The 26,653-nt window shown below is 38.2% G+C and overlaps 2 protein-coding genes and 1 non-coding gene across 3 annotated transcripts; 1 reads left to right on the top strand and 2 right to left on the bottom strand.

Moving 5' to 3' along the window:
* Positions 1–1,047: 1,047 nt before the first annotated feature.
* Positions 1,048–7,823, bottom strand: Snrpn (small nuclear ribonucleoprotein polypeptide N). Its single transcript, XM_036175743.1, has 7 exons — positions 7,757–7,823; positions 6,559–6,710; positions 5,921–6,032; positions 3,664–3,816; positions 2,892–3,030; positions 1,316–1,441; positions 1,048–1,215 (listed from the first exon to the last, which is right to left on the bottom strand). Exons 1-7 carry the CDS (start codon positions 7,757–7,759, stop codon positions 1,178–1,180), a joined length of 723 nt encoding a protein of 240 aa, XP_036031636.1. The 5' UTR covers positions 7,760–7,823; the 3' UTR covers positions 1,048–1,177.
* A 16-nt stretch (positions 7,824–7,839) lies between these two features.
* Snurf (SNRPN upstream reading frame) lies at positions 7,840–23,208 on the bottom strand. The gene is made up of 4 exons (XM_036175745.1): positions 23,097–23,208; positions 17,171–17,266; positions 12,937–13,085; positions 7,840–7,901 (listed from the first exon to the last, which is right to left on the bottom strand). The coding sequence occupies exons 1-3, from the start codon at positions 23,108–23,110 to the stop codon at positions 12,980–12,982; spliced, it is 216 nt and encodes a 71-aa protein (XP_036031638.1). The 5' UTR covers positions 23,111–23,208; the 3' UTR covers positions 7,840–7,901; positions 12,937–12,979.
* LOC118575025 lies at positions 16,153–16,214 on the top strand. The gene has a single exon (XR_004943839.1). It is a non-coding gene; the product is annotated as a U7 small nuclear RNA (small nuclear RNA).
* Positions 23,209–26,653: the final 3,445 nt, after the last annotated feature.

Raw genomic sequence — 26,653 nt, 5'->3', positions numbered from 1 at the left:
ACTAGAAATTTCTCAAGACCTCACACAGATGAAGAACAATCATTGACTACTGACAGAGGAAGAATCAATTTTCAGAGAAAAGTCACAATAGTTTACCTAACAACAAGTGATGAACCTAAACAGATGTACATACAAAATGGACTCAGTACATGGGTTTGTTTTTTTTTTTTTTGCTTTGCATGTGTGCATGTGTGAGTGTATGTGTGTGTAATTACAGAAGGTCAAGAAATTGAGCATGTTTGGAGTACATGAGAACTAAAATAGGGAAGAAGGGATGGAAATGATATAAATACATTATCTTGTATTAGATTATTTTTAATTAAAAAATAGGTAATTCACTCAATACTACTAGAAACATCTTCCCACTATTAAACAGCTTTTGTTTGATGACTAATTAAAATTTAATTTCTCTACCAAGTAATTTCTTTCCTATGACTCCAAGATCATAGGCTTTTCAATGCTTAGAGTGAATCCTATACTAGTGGTGATGATTGATATAACATTAATGAATTTTAGTGTGCTACATGCTTACAGCAAGCATGAACAACCTTGTTTCCCAATGTCAAGGGACTGACACTTATTTAGGATTGTTAGATTAATACTTACCATAATAGATTTCATTCCCACATTAGATCTTCCACACTATACTGATTACAAACAACTGTAAACACTGATCAACAGAAGTAATCCATTTTTCCAAAGCATTAACTTGTATTCCAAATGTTTTAATTAATGAGCATAAAAGACATGCCACTGCCATAATTTCTTTAAGTGAATTTAATTATCTGATTAACTATCTCCAAATACCTTTAAGTGTGACATATTAAAGTGAACAATGTGAATCTTAGCAAGTCTTGACTTTTCCTTATCTTTAAGATTTTGAACCAGTAAGTTAACACATGAAGTAAATGAATCATTAAAATATCAAAACAATTTTATCCTAAGAAAATACCTTGAGTAAACGGCATGTCTGTAGTTACTTCTTTCACAATAAAACCCATTAAGTTTCACTCTGACTTTAACAAAATCAATGGACAAAGGAAAACCTCAATTCAATTGCTCTATGTATTTATTAGCTATAATTAATGCAGTAAGAGGGATCAAAAAGCTTTCAGGCTACACAATTTCACAAGACACATTGCAGGGAAAGGAAAGGCTGATATTTATCAACCATATCTTAGGGTCTTGGTGGACGCATTCCTGGGGGAGGTGGGCCTAGAAAGGAAAAAATAACAAAATTCCATTGAAGTTATCAAGAGTACATAAATATTAAAGGATCTGGATGTCATTCCCAGATCCTAACATAACCACTAACCTCTAATTCCTGGTGGAGGGGGTCTCATTCCTGGAGGGGGCATGCCTATAGGTGTCCCTCGAGCAGGGGGAAGGCCAATTGGTGGGCCCATGGGTGGTCTCATACCAGGTGGAGGAGCCATAATTCCTGAAAAAATGACAAACATAAGTAAACCCTTCATAAGTCAGCTCAGTAAATGAAGCTCTTGTGATTCAGCACAAGACAGTGGTTACAGAAAAAAGAGTATGAAGGAGAAATGAAGTTCCTTTATACTATAATACCGGAGTACCACCTAACTCCAAAGAAGATGGAATCTTTCATTCACAACTAACTAATAATGCCAATCTAGTTTCAAACCCTGTGATGTAAAATGGTAGTCTGGAATAATGATGCACTGGTACAATAGTGGCAAAGATTGTGGGAGTAACCAAACACTACTTGATTGAATTTAAGGTCCACTCCTTGTGATGGAACCTATCCCAGCCACAGCTCCTTAGATGGCCAAGTATCTGAAACTAATTAGGCCACAGAATGTAGGGGAAAACAAAATCTTACTATTCTGATAAAGAAATGTAGCAATAATAACATTCTGCTATACTCATAGATCAGTGACTTCCTCAGCCATTTTCAGAGAAGCTTCCTCCTCCTGTAGATTGAAACAAATATAGAGACCCATAGACAACGTGAAGAGAGCAAGACTTTGGAATGCTAAGCCTTAAATGGAATGCCTCCATCAAACCCCACCCCCATCAGAGCTCAGGGATCTACTGAAGAAGAAAGCAATTGTAAGAGTCAGTGAGGATGGAAGACACCAAGGAAACAAGGACCTCCTGGCACAACAGAATTGATTAACATAAACTTAAGAGATACTAGTAGCATCCAGAACCTAATCCAGAACCTGTACAGGTCTAAGCTATATGGGGTTCCTAGTACTGAGAGCAGGTATAGACACAAGTCCCCATATGTACCCCAGAAGCTATTCTCAATTGATAACCACTTACAGAGGAAAATTAAGAGTCTCAATTAATATACAAACTACACCTAGACAAGACCCAATTCAATAGTATTTTTGGAGGGTTTGTCTCATAAGACTTTGTCTGAACATTTACTGATTTTTAACTTTATAGATACTTTGCTTATATATTATAGTTTCTGGCTTTGTTTTATGGGTTTCGTGTGTTCACAAATGTGTCTTTGCTATCAGTGTGTGTCTTGTGCTTTTACTTTAGCTCTTTTTTTTCTCTATTTTTTGGTCCTAACCTAGTTTGTCTGGATTTAATTTACCTTGTTATATTTTTATTACTACTTATTAGATACCTTCCTATATTCTAGTTGAGAGAAAAAAAGTTGTCAATTTGGGTATGTAAGGACTGGGGAGAAGTTGAGGTAGGGGAAATAATCAGAATATGTGGTATAAGAAAACCTATTTTTAATAATAAATATATAAATAGTAAAACTAGTAGCATAGTTCCTAAATTCTTAGCAAGGCAAAGAAATGATGCCTTATCTCATTCATAGTACTTTGAGATGCTCTTTCCTCAAGATGATAGACTCTCACAGAAATCCAAATCATTATTATTTATTGTAAAGGCCTTACCTGGAGGTGGGGTTGCTCTGCCTACAGGTGGAGGTGGAGTTCCACGTCCTGGTGGGTATTGGGTTGGGGCTCCAGCAATGCTGGCAGTAGCAGCAACTGCAGCAGCTGCTACAGTGCCTCTTCCTTGTGGAGTCATGACCTGAAAAGTTATGCCAAAAATACAAAAAGGTGATGGTACTCTCCTTTTCTAATACATAAAAATAATTAGTGAACATGTCCTTTTACAGATATAATTGCTATACCTTGTGATTATTTTACTCTATACGTTGATGAGAAAAAAATTCAGAAGTTTATGTATGCTAACCATATATTCTTGCTGAGCTGCAGTTCTAGGCTCTTGTTTGTTTTGTTTTGTGGGTTTAGGTTTGGGGAGGTTGTTTGTTTCTTTTGTTGTTTGTTAATTTTGAGACAGTCTTTCTATGTAGTCCTGGTTATCCTGGAACTCATAGAGATTTGCCTCCCTCCAGAATTCAGAGATCAAAGGCATATACTACTACATCTACCTTCAGCCTCATGTTTTTAAATCTTGGCATATTAACATATTATAAGCTTTTGATTTTTCTCACCCTGGCATATACAGCTGAATATTTTATTACTCATCAAGTCAAAGCGTTTTAGGTAGCAAGTATTAGTCTCCTCCTTATACATAAAGTCAGGTCTTTATAGAACATAATACAACTTAAATAGTATTTATGGACTTGTTTCCACATTTCCTCAGTTCTAGGCTCTAGTCATATTTTGTCATTAATGGAAAACCTTGTTCCGGTCCTACCTGCTGAGATGGACCTCCAACTCCTCGGACAGGGCCTGCTAATCCAGCAGGAGCTTGGGGAATAGGTACACCAGCTGGTACTCCTCTGCCAGCTGCCCTCCCAACCCCAGGGCCACCTGCAGCGCCAGCAAGTGGCACACGAGCAATACCAGTCTGAAACAAAAAATATATAGCTTAAAAACATCACTATTTTGTTCAAATATGAGTGATTAAAACTCATCACTCATGTCACAATCCATACAGCTCCTATTAGCTCTATATTCAAATAAATGTGATGTTACAATGTAACAAATACTCTATAGCACCCTTGGCACAGTCATATCTGAATGGAATGGCAAAAGCCATAAAGCCAGCCCAGCTGCTTGACAAAACTTCAAAGCTGAGCCCCATGATGGCTGCCATGCTAACTTTGGTTTTCATCCCCACCTGTTGCATACTTGAGAGACTTTTAATATTTGTACAACTTGGGGATATTGGACTGATGGACAATTTCTTATGAATCATTTATGCCTTTTCCCAGGAATGCTACTAAGCTGCAAGTCAGCATTTAACATATATTCCCCTGTTTTTAGGGAGATATCTTAATCTACTTGAAGGTCTTCCTTATGCCATGGAGGTTGTGACACACATAAAGTAGCCAGAGGTCTCTTCATAAGGTTATCAGATATTCTTGAAACATCTATCCCTGTACTTATACAGGAACAAAATATTCAAAACAAAGTAAACTTAAAAAGGTCAACAAGAAGGCCAAGCAGCAGTGCCCCACGCCTTTAATCCCAGTACTCAGGAGACAGAGGCAGGCGGATCTCTGTGAGTTCGAGACCAGCCTGGTCTCCAAAGGGAGTTCCAGCACAAAGTTACACAGAGAAACCTTGTCTCGGGGAGTGGGCAGGGGGGGAGGTCAACAAGATATGATGGGCTAGGAGTTAGCCACAGTTCAGATTACAAGCCTCTACCCACTGTGCATTCAGACAATTATGTGCATACATCTCAGCCCTACATAGAAACATATTGATAAGCTAAGTATGGAGTGGAAAGATGATAAAAGTATGAGACTTCATGACCTCCCTTTCTTAGATAAGATAGTACATGACAGTCACTGTAATGTCATATGACCAAGGCACAACAGAATGCCAGGATTAAACATATAGACAAATTCTATAAAGGTATAAACATTGTATTATGCTAGAAGTTGAATAATAACTACAGCAGCTTTAGCCTTAGGATTTTTCTTGGACACTCTGAACATTAAGAGTTAATAATTTGGGGCTGGAGAGATTGCTCAGGTTAGAAGCACTGGCTGCTCTTCCAGGGGTCCTGAGATCAATTCCCAGTACCCACAGGGTGTTTCACAACCATCATGAGATCTGGTGCCCTCTTCTGGCTGGCAGGCATGTGAAAACAGAACACTGTATATACTTCTGGCTGGCAGGCCTGTACAAGCAGAACACTGTATATATAATAAATAAATAAATCTTTTAAAAAAAAAGTTACTAATACACTGCTTGGGACATGGCAAAATAACCAGGGTGGCTTAAAGATTTTGTTTTGGTCTAGTGTCCTTGAAGCAACCAAACCTACCAGCCTGAGAACAGGTTGTCAAATGCCTCTAGATCCTTAAAAAGTGGGTTATGGGGTTTATGAGTAAAAATGACAACTGTTTATTAATGATGACAAAACTTGAGGGAAAATAATTGGCAATGGTAACTGTTCTGAAACAGTTTAATGGTGAGTAAAAGAAGAGCAAAAGAAAGTGAAACACATGTCCAAAACCAAAAATGGTATGATCTATATTTTGAAACATCACAAATGTATCCTTGCCTACTAAATTCTGTATAAATAAAGGAGTGCTGGGATTACAGCTGTGTGCCACCACTGCCCAGCCATGATTATTCTTTATTGTAGGACCAATATGTGTTTGCTAATCATTGATTGTGTCCCCCAAAAAGCACTGTGTAAATTTATACCCTTAGTAATAGCAGGATAACATAAAATAAAACTACACTATATTTTTAAAAATAGTCAGATCCTTACCATAACATTAGGAAGTACCCAGCATATAGGTAACATTCCTAAATATATAACTAAATCAATTAGTATCATTAAGTACTATGCACATTTTATTTGAGTACATGAATTATAGTGTCCCTCTACTATATATTTATGACATTCAAGTAACAATGTATCATCAACATTAATGGTCTGTCCTTCATGTATAAATAAAAAGCATAAAAATCTTGCCCTACATCTTCCTTACATCTTTAGGAGGTGGACCCTCCACAGTCATGGATACCAAGTTCTCTCCACGTAGCAAGACCAGACCTAAAACCCGTTTTTCTTCACGCTCTGGTTGTTTTGCATTCTTTGGCCTACAAATCAGGAGGAAACAAACATCAGTAAAATGAATTTGTGATTCTTACTTATCAATGGTATCAATTAAGACAAAAACTGGTTCTAAGTTTCTTATGTAAATATTTATTACCTAATTACTCTGTGGACTTATTTATCATGCAGAAATAGTAAAAATTATTTTCCTATATATGCTCCCTTGATATTATACAAATATCAAAAATTATCTTGTGGTGCAAAATATATATGCAAATGACATGACAAATCATTTTAAGTTCAGCAAAATTGCATTCTCAATTATACTAAAATTACAAGTGAATTAAAAGTAATTTTAACCAAATAATAGAGAGTATTTGACAATGTAAGTTTTATTTGCCAACATCATATGCATGCAATGACATTGATGATCCAATTCTGACAAAGTAAGGTAAAATAACAGAATGGCCACCTTAGAGTTTCTTCATCTATTTCATCCACCCTATTTAATCTGACCCCAGTCTTCCTACTGCTCCTGCCTCCCAATCTATGATATAAAACAAGCCTTACTTGATCTTTCTGAACTCATCACAATCACAGAGGATCAAATTCATATGCTTGTCAAAAGCCTTAAAGGTGCCAATGAAGATTCTTCCATCTTGCAGGATACATCTCATTCTATAGTCAATGTGCTGCAGCATCTTGCTACTCTTACCCACAGTCTGCAAATAGTAAAATAAAAGAACACCAATGGTAAGTTTATTTGTAGTTTTGTTTTCTGTTTATTTATTACCTACAGGTTTCTTTAATAAAGCCTCCCATTATTCCTATTTTCTAAATACAGAAATAAAGTTGACTAAGTACCACTTAAATAGCTCTGTACTTTTCAGAAACCTAAGTAAGGACCTCTCCTATCTAATTGTATTATAAAATGTATTCCTAATATGGGAAAACCCTCAACCTAGTTCCCCTTTAGAGTTTGCTAGTATAATTTTTATGCTGTCCTTCCACCAAATAACCATATACTTTTAACAGCACCTGTTATACTACACTATATTTGTGAATCGGAAAAAAAATCAATATAAAATTATAAATATCACCAATTCAATGAATTCATGATCACCCACTAGCTTTCCAAAGGGATCCCTGGTCCATCACGCCCATATCGCTATTATTAAAAACCTTTCAATATTTTTTTACACAGGAATTAGTTAAGAAGATTGGCATTGAACTTGCTACACATGACCCTGAGCTTTTATTCTTCCTATCTCTACCACCCAAATGCTAGGGTTTTAGGTCTGAAACACAACACATGGCTTTGGAAGTAACACCTTTTCCTTTGCAAATCTGTGTCCTGCAAATCTGTGTCCTAGACTTTCGGATTCGAAGCACTCTATTTAGGAGCATCTTTCCTTATTTACCTTCTATTTGTCTATATTAATGAAATAAAAAGCTCCCAATTACAAGTGGTCTGTGTATGTTCTCAATTGGATGTAAGAGTCCTCCATCTATAAGCTGGTCCCTTAATGTCATACTCACTGACTAAAAACTAAATAAGACATCTCTCAGTATTCTTTCCAGTGCTTTTGATCACCATTAACAGGACAAATGGAGGCCATCTCTTAACTGTTATATACAATGGAATGAGCATACATCTCTATGGATGAGTCCCTATTGTAAATTTTAGAACCTAAAAACCTCCATACAATGAGAAACAATGACTTAAGGTCACTACAGCTGTTATCCAACTCTTTAATGTACAACTTACCATGATTGCTTTTCCACAATAGCCGTTTCCAACAGTAAAATATCAAGATCCTTAATACTTAGGGGAGGGCTATAAATAAGGTGTGGATGCAGATTCTTAGACACAATGTAAGCTTGACTGAAGCTTCACAGACAATGGATGGGTCCTGAGGAGGAAAGAATGTTATAACTCTACTTTAATCTACTATAGTTTAAAAATAATAATTTTCAAATAGTATATCTTCATAAATATCCATGTTTTCATTTTCTAAGAAAGAACAAATTTCAGTTCTCCTTCTTAATACTCATTTCATCTACTAGATCTATGAAACCAATTGGCTACCAGTATTGTTAAGAATTCCTGGGTGTGTATGTTAGTGGATGTATTTAGAGCCAGATATCAATGCTGTCTTCCTTTCTGGTTAACATGTTAACCCAGAGCTTACTTTAAGCTCCAGAAACCCACCTGTCTCTGGCTTCCAAACAGTGGTTTTAAAGATTTAGTGTACTCTTTCCAGCACTTTAAAATTTTTATGTGTTTTGTCTGCATATATCTTTGTACCATGTGTGTCTGTCTGGTACTCATGGTCAGAAAATGGCATCAAATCCCTAGGAACTGATGTTACAGCTACTTGTGAGCCTCCACGTAGGTGCTAAGAACCAAACCCAGGTCTTCTGCTGAAACCAATTAGATATCTCTCAAATCCATATTAATAGGTATTTATGTGAATGTTTAGAAAATAAGGTCGTCTGTCTTACAAGGAAAGCACTTTACAAACTGACCATGTTTCTAAACCCCATTAATAATCATCAAATATTTATTTTTATAATATTAAAATCTTTAAAACTATACATATTTCAAAAACAACCTACACTTTTTTGTTCCCAAAGTTTATCAGTGTTTTATTTACTCCTTAGTTCAAAATCTATTTTGGCTTAACATGTCTAAAACTGTAGGCTCCCTCTTCAAAACCAAGATGGGTAATCTTTTCCCTCAAAGAAAAAGTATTACAAACTGGCATGTGCTTTTAACCAGAGTAAATTCAATGGCTGGATGGCCGACAGCTTAAGGGAAGCCTAAGACTTTGAATGTCTCAAAAAAGTAAATGTAAAATACAATATAGGAGGGTTGGGGATTTAGCTCAGTGGTAGACTGCTTGCCTAGCAAGTACAAGGCCCGGGGTACAAGGCCCGGGGTTCGATCCTCAGCTCCAAAAATAAAAATACAATAAAGGGCTTGGAATATAGCTCTATAGTAGACACTAATTGAATGTAAAACCTTAAAATTTTGGCAAATATTTGCTTTTATTTATTTCAGCCTAGCCTAGATATTTCAATCATTTTTCCCTAGCCTTCTATATGCTAGGATTATAAAGCCACTCTGCTCAGAATTCACCAGAAGTTTAAATAAAAATCTACAGTTAACCATGAGCATAAAAACTGTTTCTGTAATAAATCAGAAGGGGTTTCACAAAGCCTAAGCCTGCCTTGAACCTGCAATTGTCTTATTTTATCTCAGTCTCTCCACTGCTCCAGTAAGATTATCCTTGAATTTTTAATCCTCATGTGATTCTAAGAAACTGGGAAAACAGGAAAGTGATAGAGCATCCTTAAAGGATGGGAAGTATAACTCATACAAAAAATATTTCAAAAAGTCACATAAAAATCTGATTGTTCAAACTTTATAAAAATATATAGTTTGAAAAACCATTTAATTGGAGTTACACGGGGATGATAATGTACCTCACAGAAGCCACATTGTATCAAACTGTCAGGTGTGAAATACTTCCCTTTGGGTTAGTGCAGTGGGCTGGCAGACCCCACCCCAACAAAAATATAGGCTATTGTAATTGCTTTATGTTTCCCATCAGAACCTGATGACAAGCCCTATTACTGTAAATGTCACATAGCTTACATAGAATAAAATTATCAAACTGAAACAGCCAGAAGCTCATGAACTGCTCCTAGCTAGCTTTCTAAGTCAGAAGAAGCTACACAGGAAACTGGAGAAAAGTCAGGCTTATCTATTTGTGAACCTTGTGAGCTACAATAACATTCAGCCTGGTAATATATAACCCTTGGTGCAATGGTGGCATGAATGTTATGGTAGTAACCAACAGCATTCTTATTTAAATGTAAAATTTTAAAAATTGATTAATTCATTTTTTTTTTAGCTTTTTGAGACAATCTCTCTACATAGGCTGTCCTGGTATATATATGTGCCTGGTATGAACTCAGAGATACACCTGTCTATGCCTTCAAAGTGCTGGGATTAAAGGCATGCCACACCATGCCCAGCCAAGTTGACTAAACTTTAAATACTGAAAACAGGATGTAGAGATGGCTCAGTAGGCTGAAAACTTCCTGCTATGATTTTGCAGAGGACTCAAGTTCAGTTCTTATAACCCACATATGAACTTATCACCATATGTCTCCATTTCTATCCAGATCCAGGGGATCCTGATGCCCTCTCAAGCCTCTGCAGTTTCCTGAAAACACACACAAAGTTTATACTTTTTTGAATAATAAATAATTGAAGTTAAGACTCACTCCACAGGAGGGAGAGTGTACCTGGCACTCAAACCTAGTCAAGAACCCCATAGCAAAGGAGAATATAGGTAATGAGGGAACTATTTAGTATTTTTTACGTTGACACAGTATCAAACTGTCCTCTTTACTTAACCTTATACCCATAGATTAGTTCATCTCTCACCCCTCATCAGAGAAGCTTCTTTATGCAGTGGATGGTGGTTAATAGACTTGTTACTGGTCAAAGTGCAGAAAACAAGTGGCTGTGGAGTTCTAAATTTTATCACATCCCTACCACCCCTGTCTAAGACCCATTATAGAAGGGGTAGAAAGATTATGATCTCAGAGGTCTTCTGGGAAATAGTGTCTTCTGAACATGACAGGATTGCTGTACTTATGAACTCTTAGAGTAAATATATATGGAATACCAATCAACAGTCCATGGATGGAGTAGGCTTAATGGGGCCCCATACTTTTCCACTGATGGAAGTGAGGCTGTCAGTTTACTTCAGTGATGTATCTCATAGCCCATGTCCCAGTGGGCAGTATATGAACACAGTTGTTATTTAAAATTTTAAAAAATGAGAACAGGAACTTAAAAGGACTTGATAGAAATTCTAAGAGAAGTCAGACAGGAAGAGTTGGGACTGGATGATTTAAATGTTCTATATGCATACATGAAGATAGCAAAGAATGAAGATAGCAAAAAATAATTCATGAAAAAATAAATAAATGAAGAGATTACTCAGCAGTTAAGAACAGTGGCTGCTCTTCCAGAGGACACAGCTTCAATATTCAGCACCTACACAGCAACTCACAATGTCGAGGAGATCTGATGCTCTCTTCTGTCCACACATGGTACATAGACATACATGCATGCAAAACACCATAAACATAAAATAAACTTTTAAAATAAAAATAGCAAGTGTTATGGTCTACTTTTAGTCCCAGCACTCTGGAGTCAGAGTCAGGCACTTTTGCTAGTTCAATTCTACCCTATTCTACAATGTAAATTCTAGGCCAGCCAAAGGTATATAGTGAGATTCTGTCTGAATAAATAAACAAAACCTAAAAAAAATAACTCTAGTATGACAGTACATGCCCATTAATTTCAACATTCATGTCATAAAGGCAGGAAGAGAAGGAGTCCAATGCTTTCTTGGCCACAGAATGAATCCAAGGTTGACCTGACATACATAAGCCTCAGTCTCAAAAAAAAAAAACACAAAAAGGGCAGATGGAGCATATGTTGAAAAAACTTCCAAATATAAACATAATTATGTTAAAATGTTCAAATGAACTACTTGGGGAATAGAGACATCTCAGCAGTTAAGAAAACTACCTTAAATTCCAGAGGACCTGAATTTAATTCCAGCCAAAATGATGACTCACAGCCATCTCCAAATCCAGTTTCTAGGAGAGCTGATGCCCTCTTCTGGACTCCGTATGGACATGGTGCACAGGAATTCAGGCAATATGCTATACACAAATAATATTTTTAAACTTAAAAAATTAAGCCGGGCAGTGGTGGCATACACCTGTAATCCCAGCACTTGGGAGGCAGAGGCTGGTGGATCTCTGTGAGTTTGATGCCAGCCTGGTCTACAGAGCTAGTCCAGGACAGACTCCAAAGCTACAGAGAAACCCTGTCTTGAAAAACAAAAAAACAAAAACAAAAAAAATTTAAACCTAGGAAGTGATGGTGTACACCTTTAATCCTAGCACTCAAGAGGCAAAGGTAGGTGGGTATCTGAGTTGGAGGCCTGGTCTACAGAATAGGGATACACAGGAAAACCCTGACTCAAAACAAAACAAAAAATTAATTGGCTTAAAAGAAAGAAAATGATCTGTAAAGAAAACCAAAGCACTAAATTTTAACAGCTTTTCTCTTAAAATAAGGAAATCTAAATAAATCTGTATCATAAAACATGGATAATATTTTATTACATTATGTGCTTATTTAAAAAAGAAATTACATTGATGAAAATGTCAAAGTGGATAAATGATGAACTAATGAAGAAAGTTAAGTTATTATGGTAAAATATATTCTAGAGTTTTATTCCTAATGAAATAATAATTAAAATAACAACTCAATATATTCATAAACAGACCCTATTTCTTGAAGTTAATAAAAGCTAACATAGCACTTTTCTAAAGATTAACAGAAAGGGGATATTGTATGACATTTACAAAAAAAATCATTATGTTTCTTATAGTTGAAAATCAATGAAAAAAATTAAAAGTTCCTTAATGCATTTCAAATACTATATGTAAACATGACACCCATCAGGGTAGATATATTAAAATCATAATTATTCTGATACCACTGAACATGTTATTCACTATACAAAATTCTGTACAAAATTCTGTTCACTGTACAAAATTTCTCTGTGTCTAGTGCTAGGGTATATAAAGCTTTTTAAAAAAGGTAAATTGTGACAGGCGGTGGTGGCGCACGCCTTTAATCCCAGCACTCAGGAGGCAGAGGCAGGTGGATCTCTGTGAGTTCAAGGCCAGCCTGGTCTACAAAGTGAGTTCCAGGAAAGGCGCAAAGCTACCCAGAGAAACCCTGTCTCAAATAAAACCAAAAAAAAAGAAAAGGTAATTGTATAAATTAAACTGTAGACTCTACTGTTTCTTTTTATTTTTGTTAATTTTGGAATTAACTCTAACCTGTTTTCCTTGATTTCCACCACCTTGATGTTTTAATACTACTTTAACCACCTCTTGGTGTCTCAGCTAAGAACGCCTGTCTCAGTTCTGCCTGGAAATCCACCACAGGAACTTGCTGCTGCTGAGAACGTCGTGGGTACAGGTGACACCTATAGCAAGAGCACAAAATTTTTAAATTACAAGAGACATTTATCTATGTAGCTAGCAGTAAGAATGACACTTTTATTCTAAAAGAGCCTACTTTAAAAAAAAATAAGGTCACCAGAAAAAGGCTAAGATTGCTATCTTGGTACTGAATGTAACATTACAGAATGAGTTTAGCAGAGTATAAACCAAAAAAGTATTTCTGACCACAATAATGTACAACTTTTCTATACTTATTCAGTATGTGCATGTATCCTAGAGTGCTCATACAGAAACTATCAATAACATATGCATTCCAATTATGGTGAGAACCATACTTTCCAATTACATTATGTAAAAACTTTCAACCCTATGATCAGGCAAGAGTTACAAAACATTAATGAGGTCATTCCTATTTATCCCCCCAAGACGATACTACCTAATACACTTATCTTCAATATCAAGAGAGGCAAATGGGAAAATGATGCCATTGACCCAACTCATTTTTCTTTCCCAACCTATTATAAAGTACTTATACATAATAGAAATTTGAGAAAAACTCAAATATTTTCTTCTTCATAATCATCAAAATCCCAAGTTTTGTCACACATGCCTATAATACAAGCAAACAGTGAGGACAGACTTGTGGACTGGCACAAGCTCATGGTAACGATTTTATATAGTGAGTTATGTTTGAGCTCAAAATGTCAAATGAGACCTTATCTTTTAAAAAGGCCCATTAATTATCACAGCACCTAGAATGTAGAAACAATAGAATCAGTTCAAGATCAGCTTGTGCCATGGCAAAAACCTGTCTCCAAATGTGTTGCACACATTCACACGGATACATTCAAATAAAAAATGATTTGGAGAGTAGTTAAGAACACTTATTGTTCTTAGGACCAGGGTTCAGTTTCCAACATTCACATGGTGGCTCAAAACCTTCTGTTAACTCCAGTCTCATAGAACCAGATGCCCTCTTCTGATCTTGCTAGGTACCAGATACATACATGGTGTAGACAGGCATGCGGGTAAAATATCCATACATGTAAGATAAAAACAATTTTTTACCTGAAAAAAGCTAAGCTCATCCCCACAATAAAAATGAGATTTTTGCTGAGTCATCTGTTACAACTGTACAGAATTTAAAGTAAAACTCAACAGTCACTGAGGTACCACAAGTACTCAGGAGGGGGAGACGAGATGATTGCCACAGTTTGAGGTCAACCTGGTCTACACAGTGAATTATAAGCCAGCCAGGGCTATCTGGTAAAACTGGCTCCACAGATGTGTGCTGTAGTAGAGCATATCAATAATACTGAAGCAGGATTGCTATGATTTCCAGCTCAAGGCCCATCTTAGCTACATAATGAATAACAGGCCAGTACCGTGCTCCACAAAACAAAAGAAAATGATAGATCCTTTCCCACTATCTTGATGCTTCTCTAACAGAATCTTGCCTAAGTAAAACAAATCCTAAAATATCTCTGGAATAATTCCTATTCAAATCTTTGGATCTATAAATGACTGAATTGAAGGAACCACACTAAAGACAGTAAAACGTTTATCAAAAAAATATATATATATTGAGACAGGGTTCCTAGATGTAGTTTTGGTGCTTGTCCTGGATCTTGCTCTGTAGACCAGGCTGGCCTCCAACTCACAGAGATCCGCCTGGCTATGCCTCCCGAGTGCTAGGATTAAACACGTGTACCACTACTGCCTGATTCAGAAATAAAAATATTAATGAAAATAACCCTTCCAAAGCAATCTGCAAAATGAAAATATATTTTAAAAGCATAAAAGCATAATAAGAAAGATTTATTTAAATAGCCAGGCGGGTGGTGGTAACACACACCTTTAATCCCAGCACTTGGGAGGCAGAGCCAGGTGGATCTGTGAATTCGAGGCCAGTCTAGTCTAGAGTGAGATCCAGGACACATACCAAAACTACACAGAGAAACCCTAGAGAGAGAGAGAGAGAGAGAGAGAGAGAGAGAGAGAGAGAGAGAGAGAGAGAGAGAGAGAGAGAAGGAACCTTGGCTCCCATCAGTTGTTTAAAGTGTGTAACCTTTCAACAACTATTTACATATGCAAGAACAGATAAAAATAAGACACAAAATGTTACTATGTTGCCTACTGTCTACAATTAAAAACAAATCCTGTAATATAAAGGGTGTGAAACAAGCATCAACAAATCATATTTGTGGTAACTGCCCACAAATGCAAACAAAAATATCAAGTTGTCTAATATAAGAAATAACTGTTATACCAGGCAATGGTGACACAGACCTTTAACCCTAGCACTTGGGAAGCAGAGGGATTTCTGGATCTGAGTCTCAGGTCAGCCTAGTCTACAGAACAAGTTCTAGGGCAGTCAGGACTACACAGAGAAACTTTGTCTCAAATTAAAAAAAAATAACTGTTATTATACTACTTATACTCTGCATTCAATAAAATAAATGTTTAAATGACCAATAGGAAAAAATAACAAATGTATACTGTTGAGAACCAAAAATCTAAACTCTCCTCTTAACAGCCACACATGTGAATTTCAAGAAAATGCCCTGATGTGATACCAATTAGTGATTATCTCTATGGAAAACAGGAGACTGAACTGGTAATAACTTTGAAACTCAATTTTGAGTTAATATATCAATATTTTGTGTATGTTAATGAGGTTTACACTATCTAAAGACTTAAATTTCAATATTCATATATATGATTTGTGTGAATGTATCAAAAATTCATTAAAATATTTTTAAAAGTTTAGCTGTCTAAGACCTACTAATCAAAGAATCTAAATATAGCCAGGCATGGTATTAAACAAATGCTACTACCAGCACTTGGGATGTGGAGAAGGCTCAAGAGTCAAGATCATATTCTGCTTTTTGATGAAATCAAGGGTAGAAGAGACTATCCATCTCAAAACAAAAGAAAGCCGGGCAGTGGTGGTGCACATCTTTATTCCCAGCACTTAGGCGGCAGAGCCGGGCGGATCTCTCTGAGTTCAAGGCCAGCTTGGGCTACCAAGTGAGTTCCAGGAAAGGCACAAAGCTACACAGAGAAAACAGTAATGTTTAAAATATTATAAAGAAGAACAGCTCTTTTAGAATTTGGCTAGCAGATTTTCTGGCTTCCGTCAGAAAACCCTTAAAGAAAAAATATATTATAAAAAAAGAGAAAATGTGTAAATTAATGTCCCATCAATGCAGAAAAAAGCATTTACAAGAATACAAAATGAGCAACAAAAATAACTTAGATAAGAGAGATGGCTCAGAGGCTAACAGCACTGGTAGCTCTTCCAGAGGACCTGGGTTCAATTCCCAGCACCCACATGGCAGCTCACAACTGTCTGTAATGGATCCCAGGGGATCCAACACCCTCACACAGACATATTTGCAGGCAAAACACCAATGCACATAAAGTGAAAATAAATTAATATTACCCCTTTAAAAATAAGATATTTATACAGTGAATAATATAGAATTCTAAAGGTGAAACTTCCTTACACTTGCAAAAGTAATGAGAGCTTTTGTATAGAATGTATGAAGCCTTAAGTTTAATTCCTATATCACAAAAAAAACAGAAGAAAACAAGCAACACTTCTATAATTGAAATGTCAGAGAAAAAGTCACATTACAATGAAGAGCAGAGTTAAAGATCCATGTGCAGTGGTGCATGCCTTTAATTCTAGCACTCCTGAGGTGAAGAGCAGGTGTATTTCTGTGAGTTCAAGCCAGCTAGGGCTGCACAGTGAGACTGGGTACCAAAAATTAGTAAAGAAATGACAGAGCTGGGTGATGGTGGTGCACACCTTTAATCCTAGCACTTGGGAGGCAGAGCCAGGTGGATCTCTGTGAGTTTGAGGGCAGCCTGGGCTACCAAGTGAGTCCCAGGAAAGGTACAAAGCTACACAGAGAAACCCTGCCTCGAAAAATCAAGAAAAAAGGAAAGGACAGAAGTTGACTTAAGTTAGGACAATATAATTAAGAATTTCATTATTGTGTATTCATCTTCTGTTGTATTGGGTATTCAATTAACATCATTGTAATCTCTCCTTTGTATGACAATTTTCTGTGATTTGGGTCAAAATCCAGACTTTACATACTCTTGGTTGCTCAGTGAGGCAGTCCTTCTACGTTTGACCTGGACTTCTACCTCTGGCACGTGCTGTTCAGTAGTTCTTCTCAGGTGTAAGCGATCCCTGAAATAGGAAAAGAAAGTTTTAATAAATGCATTAGTTTATGAAACAAAATTTTATTGAAATGGGCTTTGTAAGATTGGGACTACACTTAGATTTCTTCCCTAGGAAGCAAGAAGCCCTTCCCACCACTGTATAATCAGGGGTGGTGACACATGCCTGTAATCTCAGTACTAAGGAGGTGAAGACAGGGGTACCATAAATGTATAGTTCAAGGGTATTCTCACCTACCTAGAAAATTTTGGGTCAGTCTAGGTTACATGAGTCGTCATATTAAAAAATAAATATAGGATTGATAAATGGCTTAGTAGATAAAGGTGATTGCTAGCCACTAATGCAAACCAGACAATCAAAGACTGATCTCTGGAACCATGAAAAGGTGGAAGGATAGAACCTACTATGTGCCATAGAATACATACTGCCCCTCCCAACACACTAATAATAAAATTAAATATAAAAAAGTTTGAATGGCAAAAAGGGCTTCATTTAGAACCTTTTATCTTTAGTATACTGAATATTTAGACATATTCATAGTCTAATCAAAACAATTAAAATTATGGCAAGGTGTACCTTTATATTTAGTACTTGGGAGGAAAAGGCAGGAAGAGCCCTCTAGGTTCAAAACCAGTCTGTTCTATATATGGTATTCCTCACAAGCCAGGGCTAATGAGGCCATGTCTACAACAATGGAGTGATCAAAACAAGGAAAAAAATAAAATGTTAGAATTATCTTATATTTAAAAGTATTAGAATCTGATTTAAACATAATCTAATTTTAGAAGGACATTACATCAGAAAATCTGGATTTAAAGATCAGAAAATGATGTAAAATATATTCAGCTCCTACTATAATCTCAAACATATATGCAGATGTAACACACACACACAAACACGTGCATGCAAGCACACACACACATCACATACACATATACAGACATATACAAATACATACTAGCCAAAAATAGCAAAGCTGACTCCAAATAATTGGGAAAATATTTTTAGATCATGATTCTTTTGTATAGCAGACTAATGAAGCATAAAAAATTAAAATTTAAAATTAATTAAAATTAGCTGTATGCAAATGTTGCTGTCTTTGGGATTCACAAAGAAATCGGAGGGTTGCTTAAGCAAAGTGCTATCAACATGTGAAAAAACACTACCATGTTAAGATCTGGAAGCACTTTACAAAATGGCTGTTCTGTCAAAATGAAAATCGACAGCCATGTTAGGAACTGTGGGAATCATTTATAAGACTGAAATTAGAAATACAAAACCAGAAAAGATAAATGAAAAGGTTTTTGACAAGAAAGACTCTCAAAAACAGAATCCAAATGTCATCAACTTTCTGAATCTTACCTATTTTTAAAGATTGCATAGTATCATGGTGCACACCTATGATACAAATACTAAGGCAGGATTGCCACAAGTATTACAAAAAGCTGGACAGTCCCAAAACAAAGAGAGAAAAGACTGGTAGATTATATAATTGATTGAGATCTAATTTTTGGAGCAAAACAAATCATAAATCAGAAAAAATAAGAGTTGAAACTTTTAGAAATGATGGATAAATGTACATGGCATTTCATATGGCAGGCATACCTCAAAATCATTTTACATCTTGCATACAAAATAGATAAAAAATACAAAAGCTGCTTTTAAAATGGGTAAGGTTTCCTAATAACATATTTATGTGACCAATCAACATATGAAATAAATGTTATATTATTAATCAGAAATTACAATTTTAAAAAATACTATGAGATATCATTTGATAATGACAGAGTGTATGATGCAGAGAAAGGTAATGGAAATTTAAAGCTGTACTAAGCCTAGAGTAATTAATGAAAGTAGTACCAATGACATTCAAATAATGACCCTGCAATTACACTGCAGTGATAGACTAGTAAAACACCACCTTGTATCACATATGTTCACCAGCAGTATTGTCAGTAACTGCCAAAAAGTGTTAACATTTTAAATGTCCACTAAGGAGAAATAAAACTGGATGTGATATTATATAGTAAAATACATTCATTTACAAACAGAAATGAAGAACTGATCCAAGCTGTAACAATAGACTCAGAAATATTTGATAATTTAATATTAATTAATATTAATTAATTAAAATTAATATTCTGAGACAAGGTCTCTCACGTAACCCTAAGTTGTCTTTAAATTTACTATGAAGCCAAAGAAGGCATTGAACTCCTGATTCTGTTGCATAAACCCTAGAGGCAGGATTGCAGTGGTTTGATTATTGCTAGGATTAGAGCTGAGTGCCAGCAGGTCCATTTTATAATTGTTAAATAGAATAACCTACCCACCAAATTTGAACCCCAAATTCTGCAATTGGGAAGAACATTGTCAAAAAATCTAGTTTCTTACCATTTCTTATGAGTTTCTCAGTGTGAAAAAGGTTCAGTTAAGTCATCAACACAAAAATATTTTAATAATTCAATTTTCTAAATCTAACTTTTATATATAAAATCATGTAAGAAGTTTATTTTGAAAGTAAAATCTTAAATCCATGCATAGTTGCTTGCATCTGTGTTTTGAAGGACTAAAGAAGGAGAGAGGGGTAGTCACCAGTTCCAAAGCAGCCTAGGACACTTACCATGTCTGAAATTAATGTGGATTATGCCAGAATCCTGTCTCAATTTTTAAAAGCAAGTTTAATAAAAGAATATAAAAATACACTAATTTGGTTCATTATTCTTTCAAATTTTTAGAGTAGTTTCAGTTTCAAAAGACATGAAAAATATCATTAGCTTAATACATCAATAATTCTTATACCATGCACACCCCTGATTTTCTAATTATTTTCTTCCCTTGAAGTAAATACAATATACAGTATTAGCTGTTATGGATTTGGATAGGTGGGTCCCTTGATGAACATGTCCCTCATCTTTGTTGGGATGATGCTCCTATCTCTCAGTCAAAAACATCACTGTGAGGGAGAATGGACTATCAAAACATTAAGAATGGATGACATAATACTATCATTGAGGCAGCTGTTAATTATTAAATCTGGAAAATAGAAATCAAAGGGAATACATGGGGCTGAAAACTGTTTAATGTATTGCCTTAAAAATAATAAATCAGACTACCTAAGAAACAGTAGACAGATATTAAAAAAATACATGAGCATTAAACACAAATATAAATTCCCTACCCAGCAGGGAAAGCTGTTTTAAGCATCACCAATAGGTCCTGGGCTGACTGTACTGTTCTACACTCTCACGTACCTATTCTACTGAAAAACAATAAGACAAGGAAGACACTAACACACAGGAACAGGTCATACAAACCTTTAGCCTCTATTCATGATTCCAATCCCCCCACCCCTCACGCCTTCTATTACCAAAGGTAAAGGAAAACACAGGACCCAGCCTGTGAGAAGGAGTCTGCGCAAACCAGTCTCCTAACCCTCTCTACTCCCCATTGCGACACTGCAGGAAAGAAGGGTTAGAGAGGAGCTGCTTAAAGCACTAGCTTGAGGATATGGCTGCCATTCCCTCCACGCCAACACTGCGCAATCCTCAGCTAACTCCCTTCTGGCATCAATGCAGGCAGAGGTGGGTGTCATCCATACTGCATCTGGTTTTCCTGTGCCCACTGCAGTACCTTGGTGGGGGAGGGGACAATCACGCGAGGTAGACAATGGTACTCGCAGCCCTGAGGAGAGGGTGTGGCTGAAATTTCAACACTGCAGAACTGACGAGCAGGTGGTTCAAAGGGTGACAGCAGTGACTTATCAGCGAAGTGGGGAGGGGTCTACTCCCCCTCCCAGGCACCATGCTGCGCCTGCGCACACCAGCACTTCTGCAGCAGCGGCCATCTTTAGGGAACCTGACAATGGCGTTTGACACAGGACACGACCCCTTGATAATACCAAGACTGTCAGAGACTAAATTCCAAACACCTAGAAAAAGAATAAAACCAAAATTCACGTTGTCATGTTACTGCTACAATTCAGGGTGTGGGTGGAAGCAAGTTCTGCATACATTTCATACATTCACCACTGCAGTGAGGGATCGTTCACGATGTCAAAATAAACAAGAAAACAGAACACGGCGGCTTTTCACCACGATCTTGTATGCAGAGAACAATTCTACAAAACGATATGCAGCCTAATTACCAAAGAAGACTATATGAAAAAAAAAAAAATCCTTTAAACTGAGGTCCGGCCATCCAGAAAGGTCTGTTCCCACCCCTCCCCCTCTGATACCGCTGCATTCCAGATACACCCCTACATCCCCCCCAGCCCCACCCCACCCCCGCGAGCCCCACCCAGGCAGAGCCTGGAACAGCGCTGCCTCTGCACTGCGGGGTTCCTTCACACACCTAGCCACCTCCGTCCTACCAGACCTGGCTCTGTAATGCCCTCTACCCACAAGTCAGACTTCTGAGGCCCCAACCTGCGGGGATTCCACAGCGCTCTGGCACCCCCACACCCTGGCCACCCCATCCCTCCTCAGATCCACACGTGTCTTCCGGCCGCAAAACCACACGCCCATTGCAAGGGTCGCTACGGTCACGGGGCAAACCACCTGCTGGCCGCAGACTGTTCTCACCTGCCCTCAGTGCCACAGCCACCTACCCCACCCTGCCCATCTCTCCTGCTCAGGATTGGGCTCGCTTTCCCTCGGGGCCGCCGCCACGGCCACAAACGAGGCTGGCCTTCCGTCAGTGGCGCGGCCGCAGATAGTGTTAGCCTTCCTCAAGTGCCGCGCCGCAGCGGATCTGCTCAGCCTCCCTCAGTACCACCGCCTCCTAAACTACTCATCTTCCCTCAAGGCTGCCCTGGGATCGTGCTCCCCTTTCCGCTGTGCCGTGGCTCAAGTGGACCGTGCCAAGGGCCGTGGATCGTGCTCGCCCTCCCTCAGGGCCGCGGCAGCCGACCCTCCCGGTCCTCCCTCAGTGCTGAAGGCACTGATCATGCTCGCCCTTCCTCAGTGCCGCAGCGCAGTCGCGGCCCCTGAGGGCGCTGGTCGCTGGCCCTCAGTGATGTGGCCTAGGACCCTGCGCGGCCTCGGATCGCTCACCCTCAGTGCCGCGGCTGCGGACCCTGCTCGCCCTCCATCAGTGCCGCGGCCCCCTGCTCGCCCTCTCGCAGCGGCCGTGGACCCTGCTCGCCCTCCCTCAATGCCACGGCCGAGGCCGCTGTTCGCCCTTCCTCAATGCCACGGCCGAGGCCGCTGCTCGCCCTCCATCAGTGCCGCGGCCGCTGCTCGCCCTCCCTCAATGCCGCGGCCACGGACCCTGCTCGCCCTCCCTCAATGCCGCGGCCGCTGCTCGCCCTCCATCAGTGCCGAGGCCGCTGCTCGCCCTCCCTCAATGCCGCGGCCGAGGCCGCTGCTCGCCCTCCATCAGTGCCGAGGCCGCTGCTCGCCCTCCCTCAATGCCGCGGCCGCTGCTTGCCCTCCATCAGTGCCGCGGCCCCTGCTCGCCCTCTCACCGCGGCCGTGGACCCTGCTCGCCCTTCCTCAATGCCGCGGCCCCTGCTCGCCCTCTCTCAGCGCGGCCTCCGATGATCACGCTCACCCTCCCTCAGTGCCGCAGCGGCAGGGCGCGGCAGCCCAGGTCCCTCATCCTGGAATCCACAGTTTCCACTTCAGAGTATCACAGCACTGGTAGTAGCTTACGGCACAGATGCTAAAGCAGACCCCTCCCTAATGGAGTCCGTCAAATGGCTCCAAAGGATTGCTCTCTGAGTCTCAAAAATAGCCCTATCTGGCTGATTTTTTTTTAAATCCCCAAATCTATAATATTTTGGTCAAAACCAAAATGCGAACACCTTGACAACCAAACAAAAGCCCCCGGCCCAACAGACCTGGCTCGCTCCATCGCGTTGAAATCGCTCCTCAGAAGCAAGCGTCAGACATCTCCAGCTCCCTCTCCTCTCTACGCCAGACTTGCCGCAGTGGCTCAGGTTTATCTCACAGCTCCCTACGCATGCGTCCCACCCAATGACGCACATGCGCACAGTTTTGCCGCAATGCAGGGATCTTACTGTCGCTCTGACCGCAATGACCGGCTAAGAGATGGCTATCGGTCCCCCAGCATTCCTGCTACAGTAGCTTGAGCGAGTATTTCAGAAAATAGCTCTCAACATGGACTCATGGACACAATGACATATTTTTAAATACTTTTAAAATAAAAATAATTTTTAGTTTCCTAGTGGTTGCAAGCAAGCATCACTGTTTAATAGATTTAAAACATGATTTGAAAACATCGAGGTTTTTACTATATGTGATTTAAAATAAAGTTTTAATTATCAGTATTCAAGAGATCGTGATTCCTAGGCTACATATTGAGACACAATTTTTAGAATGATGATTTAGAGATGAAACCCTCTAGAGAAGAAAATTACCCTGACTCTTAATTCTATATTTTTAAAAATGTAATGATATTTGTTTTGTTCTTTCTGTTTTCTTTATGCTCAGGTCCAACTGTGAAAATATTTCTTCCAAATCATAGTGCATTTAATAGAAGCAGGGGCATTTATTTATGAAACCTATCAGGGTTTGTTTTTGGTTTTGTTTTGTTTTGTTTTTGCGTGCGTGTGGGGGTGGGGTGGGGTAATTTGTTTTGTTTTGTTTTGGGTTAGGGGTTTTGGAGACAGTGTTCTCTGTATAGCTCTAAATTTTTCTCTGTAGACCAGGCTTGCATCGAACTGCTCATGTCTCCTCAGTGCTGGGATTAAAGGCATAGGCTACTGCCAGCACAACCCAGCTCTATCTGCTTGGAAAAGAAGACTCCGAGTAAAAGTCAAAAGTGAGAAATTCCCCTGCCTGCTACATTTTGGTACATTTAGAATATTACTAAGAAACAAATATATGACCTCAGACCCTGATAGTGATGCGATCCTGTAATTTCAGGTCTAGGGAGACTTGTGTAGCAGGGTTTTTTTGTTGTTGTTGTTTTTGTTTTTTATAAGCACAAGGCCAGCATGGGACACATTATCAAAAAACCTTATGTAAATTATAGATACATTTATCTGTATATATGTCTGTAACTTTTGACCTAATAATACCCTGTCTACAGCTGTAAATGCATTGTTGTGCTGTTAACTCCAATATGCAGGTATTTTGTTGTTATGCGGGAAAAGAAAACATCAAGTACAGAAAAGAAAGGAAGCTACATTACATAATGTTTAGCATACCTTTACACTTTCTTGTTGACCATCTTCAAGAACTGTTGGTGAGCTATTCTAATGGATATTCTGTTCCTAAGGTTCTGTCCCTGTTTTCTTCCCAGTGAACTACAATTCAGTTCCCAAACATCCTATATTCATCTTGAATGACAGTCAATTTTATGTTTAACAATAACCTGAACTTTTGAAAACAGGTAAAGAAATTTGTTTACATAAAATCAAAACATGAAAATATTCCTGGTACAAACACTTACTTGATTGAGTGATACAAAATTGTCATTATGTAGAAGTAGATATGGAAATTATTTGTCTACCAAGGATGAGGCCTCAGATATATCAAAGCAATTCTAAAAAAAATATTCAATAATTTTTAATCTACCACTTTTATTAATTTCTTGACTACATTAGGAACAACTTAAAAAATAAAATGTAAAACTAACATTGTACCATGGAGAGTTGTTTACTTACTGCCTTAAAATTAAGAAAGTGTATATACTTAGTGTTGAAATTCATGCCTGTGAATTCAGTCTCTCTTGACTTAAAATATATCTGTGATACTTGAAAAATGTGTTCTGGCAAAGTCCTTAAATATTTACACAGTGGTCTGAATATTAGAGGACTTAACATAAACATTTAAAACTAATCCTAACTTAGACTATTAGCACTACAATGCATTTCAGTGGAACCTCGTCTGGGAGCAAGGGTTCTGGAAACGTGTTGTTATTTTTGTTCTTATGTCTTATTCAGAATATGTACAACATATCACATATTATATTGAATAACCATTAATCACTTTTCTTTGATTTTCACATGGATATGACAATTTGAATGTTGTTGTTTTTAACTGTACTTTCTATGGTTTTTCAGTAATCACAAGCTGCTTGTGCCAAATCATGTGCCAAAAACAACTGATTAATGTAAAATACTCAGAATATTCCGTGAAGTAATAAGCTCAAAAATCCCTGTTTTTTCAGAGGGAAAGTATTTAAATGGAAGTTCTCACACACAAGATTTAAAAATTGGCACTCAGATAAACATATGAATAGATGCTGTTGTCAGCCATTATGGAAATGCTAATGAAACCCCAATTAGAGACTACTTAGGGAAAATCAAAAAGACAATAGAGAAGGGCTAGGAATGTAGGAATGGTGCTGGTTGGGGGTAAATTTTGTTGTTGTTTTTCTGAGGTATGTTCTTAATCTCCCCCAGGTGTACTTGGAAAATACTCTATAGCTCTAACTGGGCATTGTTAAGTTTTTCCACTTGGGGGAGATCTTGAGACAGGGACTGTCCTAGGTTGGAATTCACCATGTTGACTATGCCAAATTGAATTAGGAATTACGTGGTGCTGAAAATCAGAGGACTTTGCAAGCCTTGGCTTCAAAGGAAACCCACACCTGTTGTTTTTTAGATAGGGTCTCACTATGTGGCTCTTACTGGCCTGTAACTTGCTGTGTGACCAGGCTGGCCTCAAACTCCTACTGTGCTTCCAGTCCTGTTGTTATAGATGTGCTAATACAAGGCCCTGGGCAGCTGGGTGGATATTTACTGCACTTGAGCATGACTAAGAGAAAGGACCTAAAAATTTACTACAAACTGAAAAGAATGTAAACTAATGCAGCCACCTTAGACTAAAAGCACAGCAGTGCATTCCTGTTACCTCAGGAAATGGGAGGCAGGGAGTTTTCCATCAATTAAGATGTCCCTGAACCAAACAGCATGCTCCAGCTTAAACTGAACAACAGAATGAGGCTGTTTTCAAAATCACAACAAAACAAAGTTGAATGACTTTGGCAGTGACTTTGCCAATGCTGAAAAAACTGACCACTAAGTTTGCCAAAAGACCTGTATTTCACACTAGGCCTTGTGGTTCACCCTATAATGCTAGTTCTTGGGTGACTGATGCAGGTAAATTTCTATGAGTAACAGCTAAGCCTGAACTACACAGTGAGACTCTGAAGAAAATAGAACTAAAGTTCAGCAAGGGGGAAGGCATGGTACACACATATAATCCTAGCAGCGAGAAATACGACAGTGGAGGACTGTGAGTGAGAGACTATGTTGGCCTGTGGGAATTTGAGGACTATGAATGCACATGTTGAACAACAATCAGAAGAACTGTACACTTGTCTGCCTACTTAAATCTCCAATTGAAATACAAATATACATCCATGCAAAATAAATGTTTTGTAGCCAACATTTTGTAGTAGTCACAAATAAAAATGACTCAAAGC

Source organism: Onychomys torridus, unplaced genomic scaffold (assembly GCF_903995425.1).
Source record: "Onychomys torridus unplaced genomic scaffold, mOncTor1.1, whole genome shotgun sequence".
Classification (NCBI taxonomy): Eukaryota; Metazoa; Chordata; class Mammalia; order Rodentia; family Cricetidae; genus Onychomys; species Onychomys torridus.
The sequence above is the reverse complement of the archived record's forward strand: the minus strand, read 5'-3'. Positions and strand labels throughout refer to the sequence as shown.

Coding starts and splice junctions, on each gene's coding strand:
- Snrpn (XM_036175743.1), bottom strand. Junction 6,033..6,558: donor GATGAGTTCAGAAAGATCAA/GTAAGGCTTGTT, acceptor CCTGATTTGTAG/GCCAAAGAATGCAAAACAAC. Junction 3,817..5,920: donor AGGGTCCACCTCCTAAAGAT/GTAAGGAAGATG, acceptor TTTTTGTTTCAG/ACTGGTATTGCTCGTGTGCC.
- Snurf (XM_036175745.1), bottom strand. Junction 13,086..17,170: donor GCCTCACTGAGCAACCAAGA/GTATGTAAAGTC, acceptor CTCTTGCTATAG/GTGTCACCTGTACCCACGAC.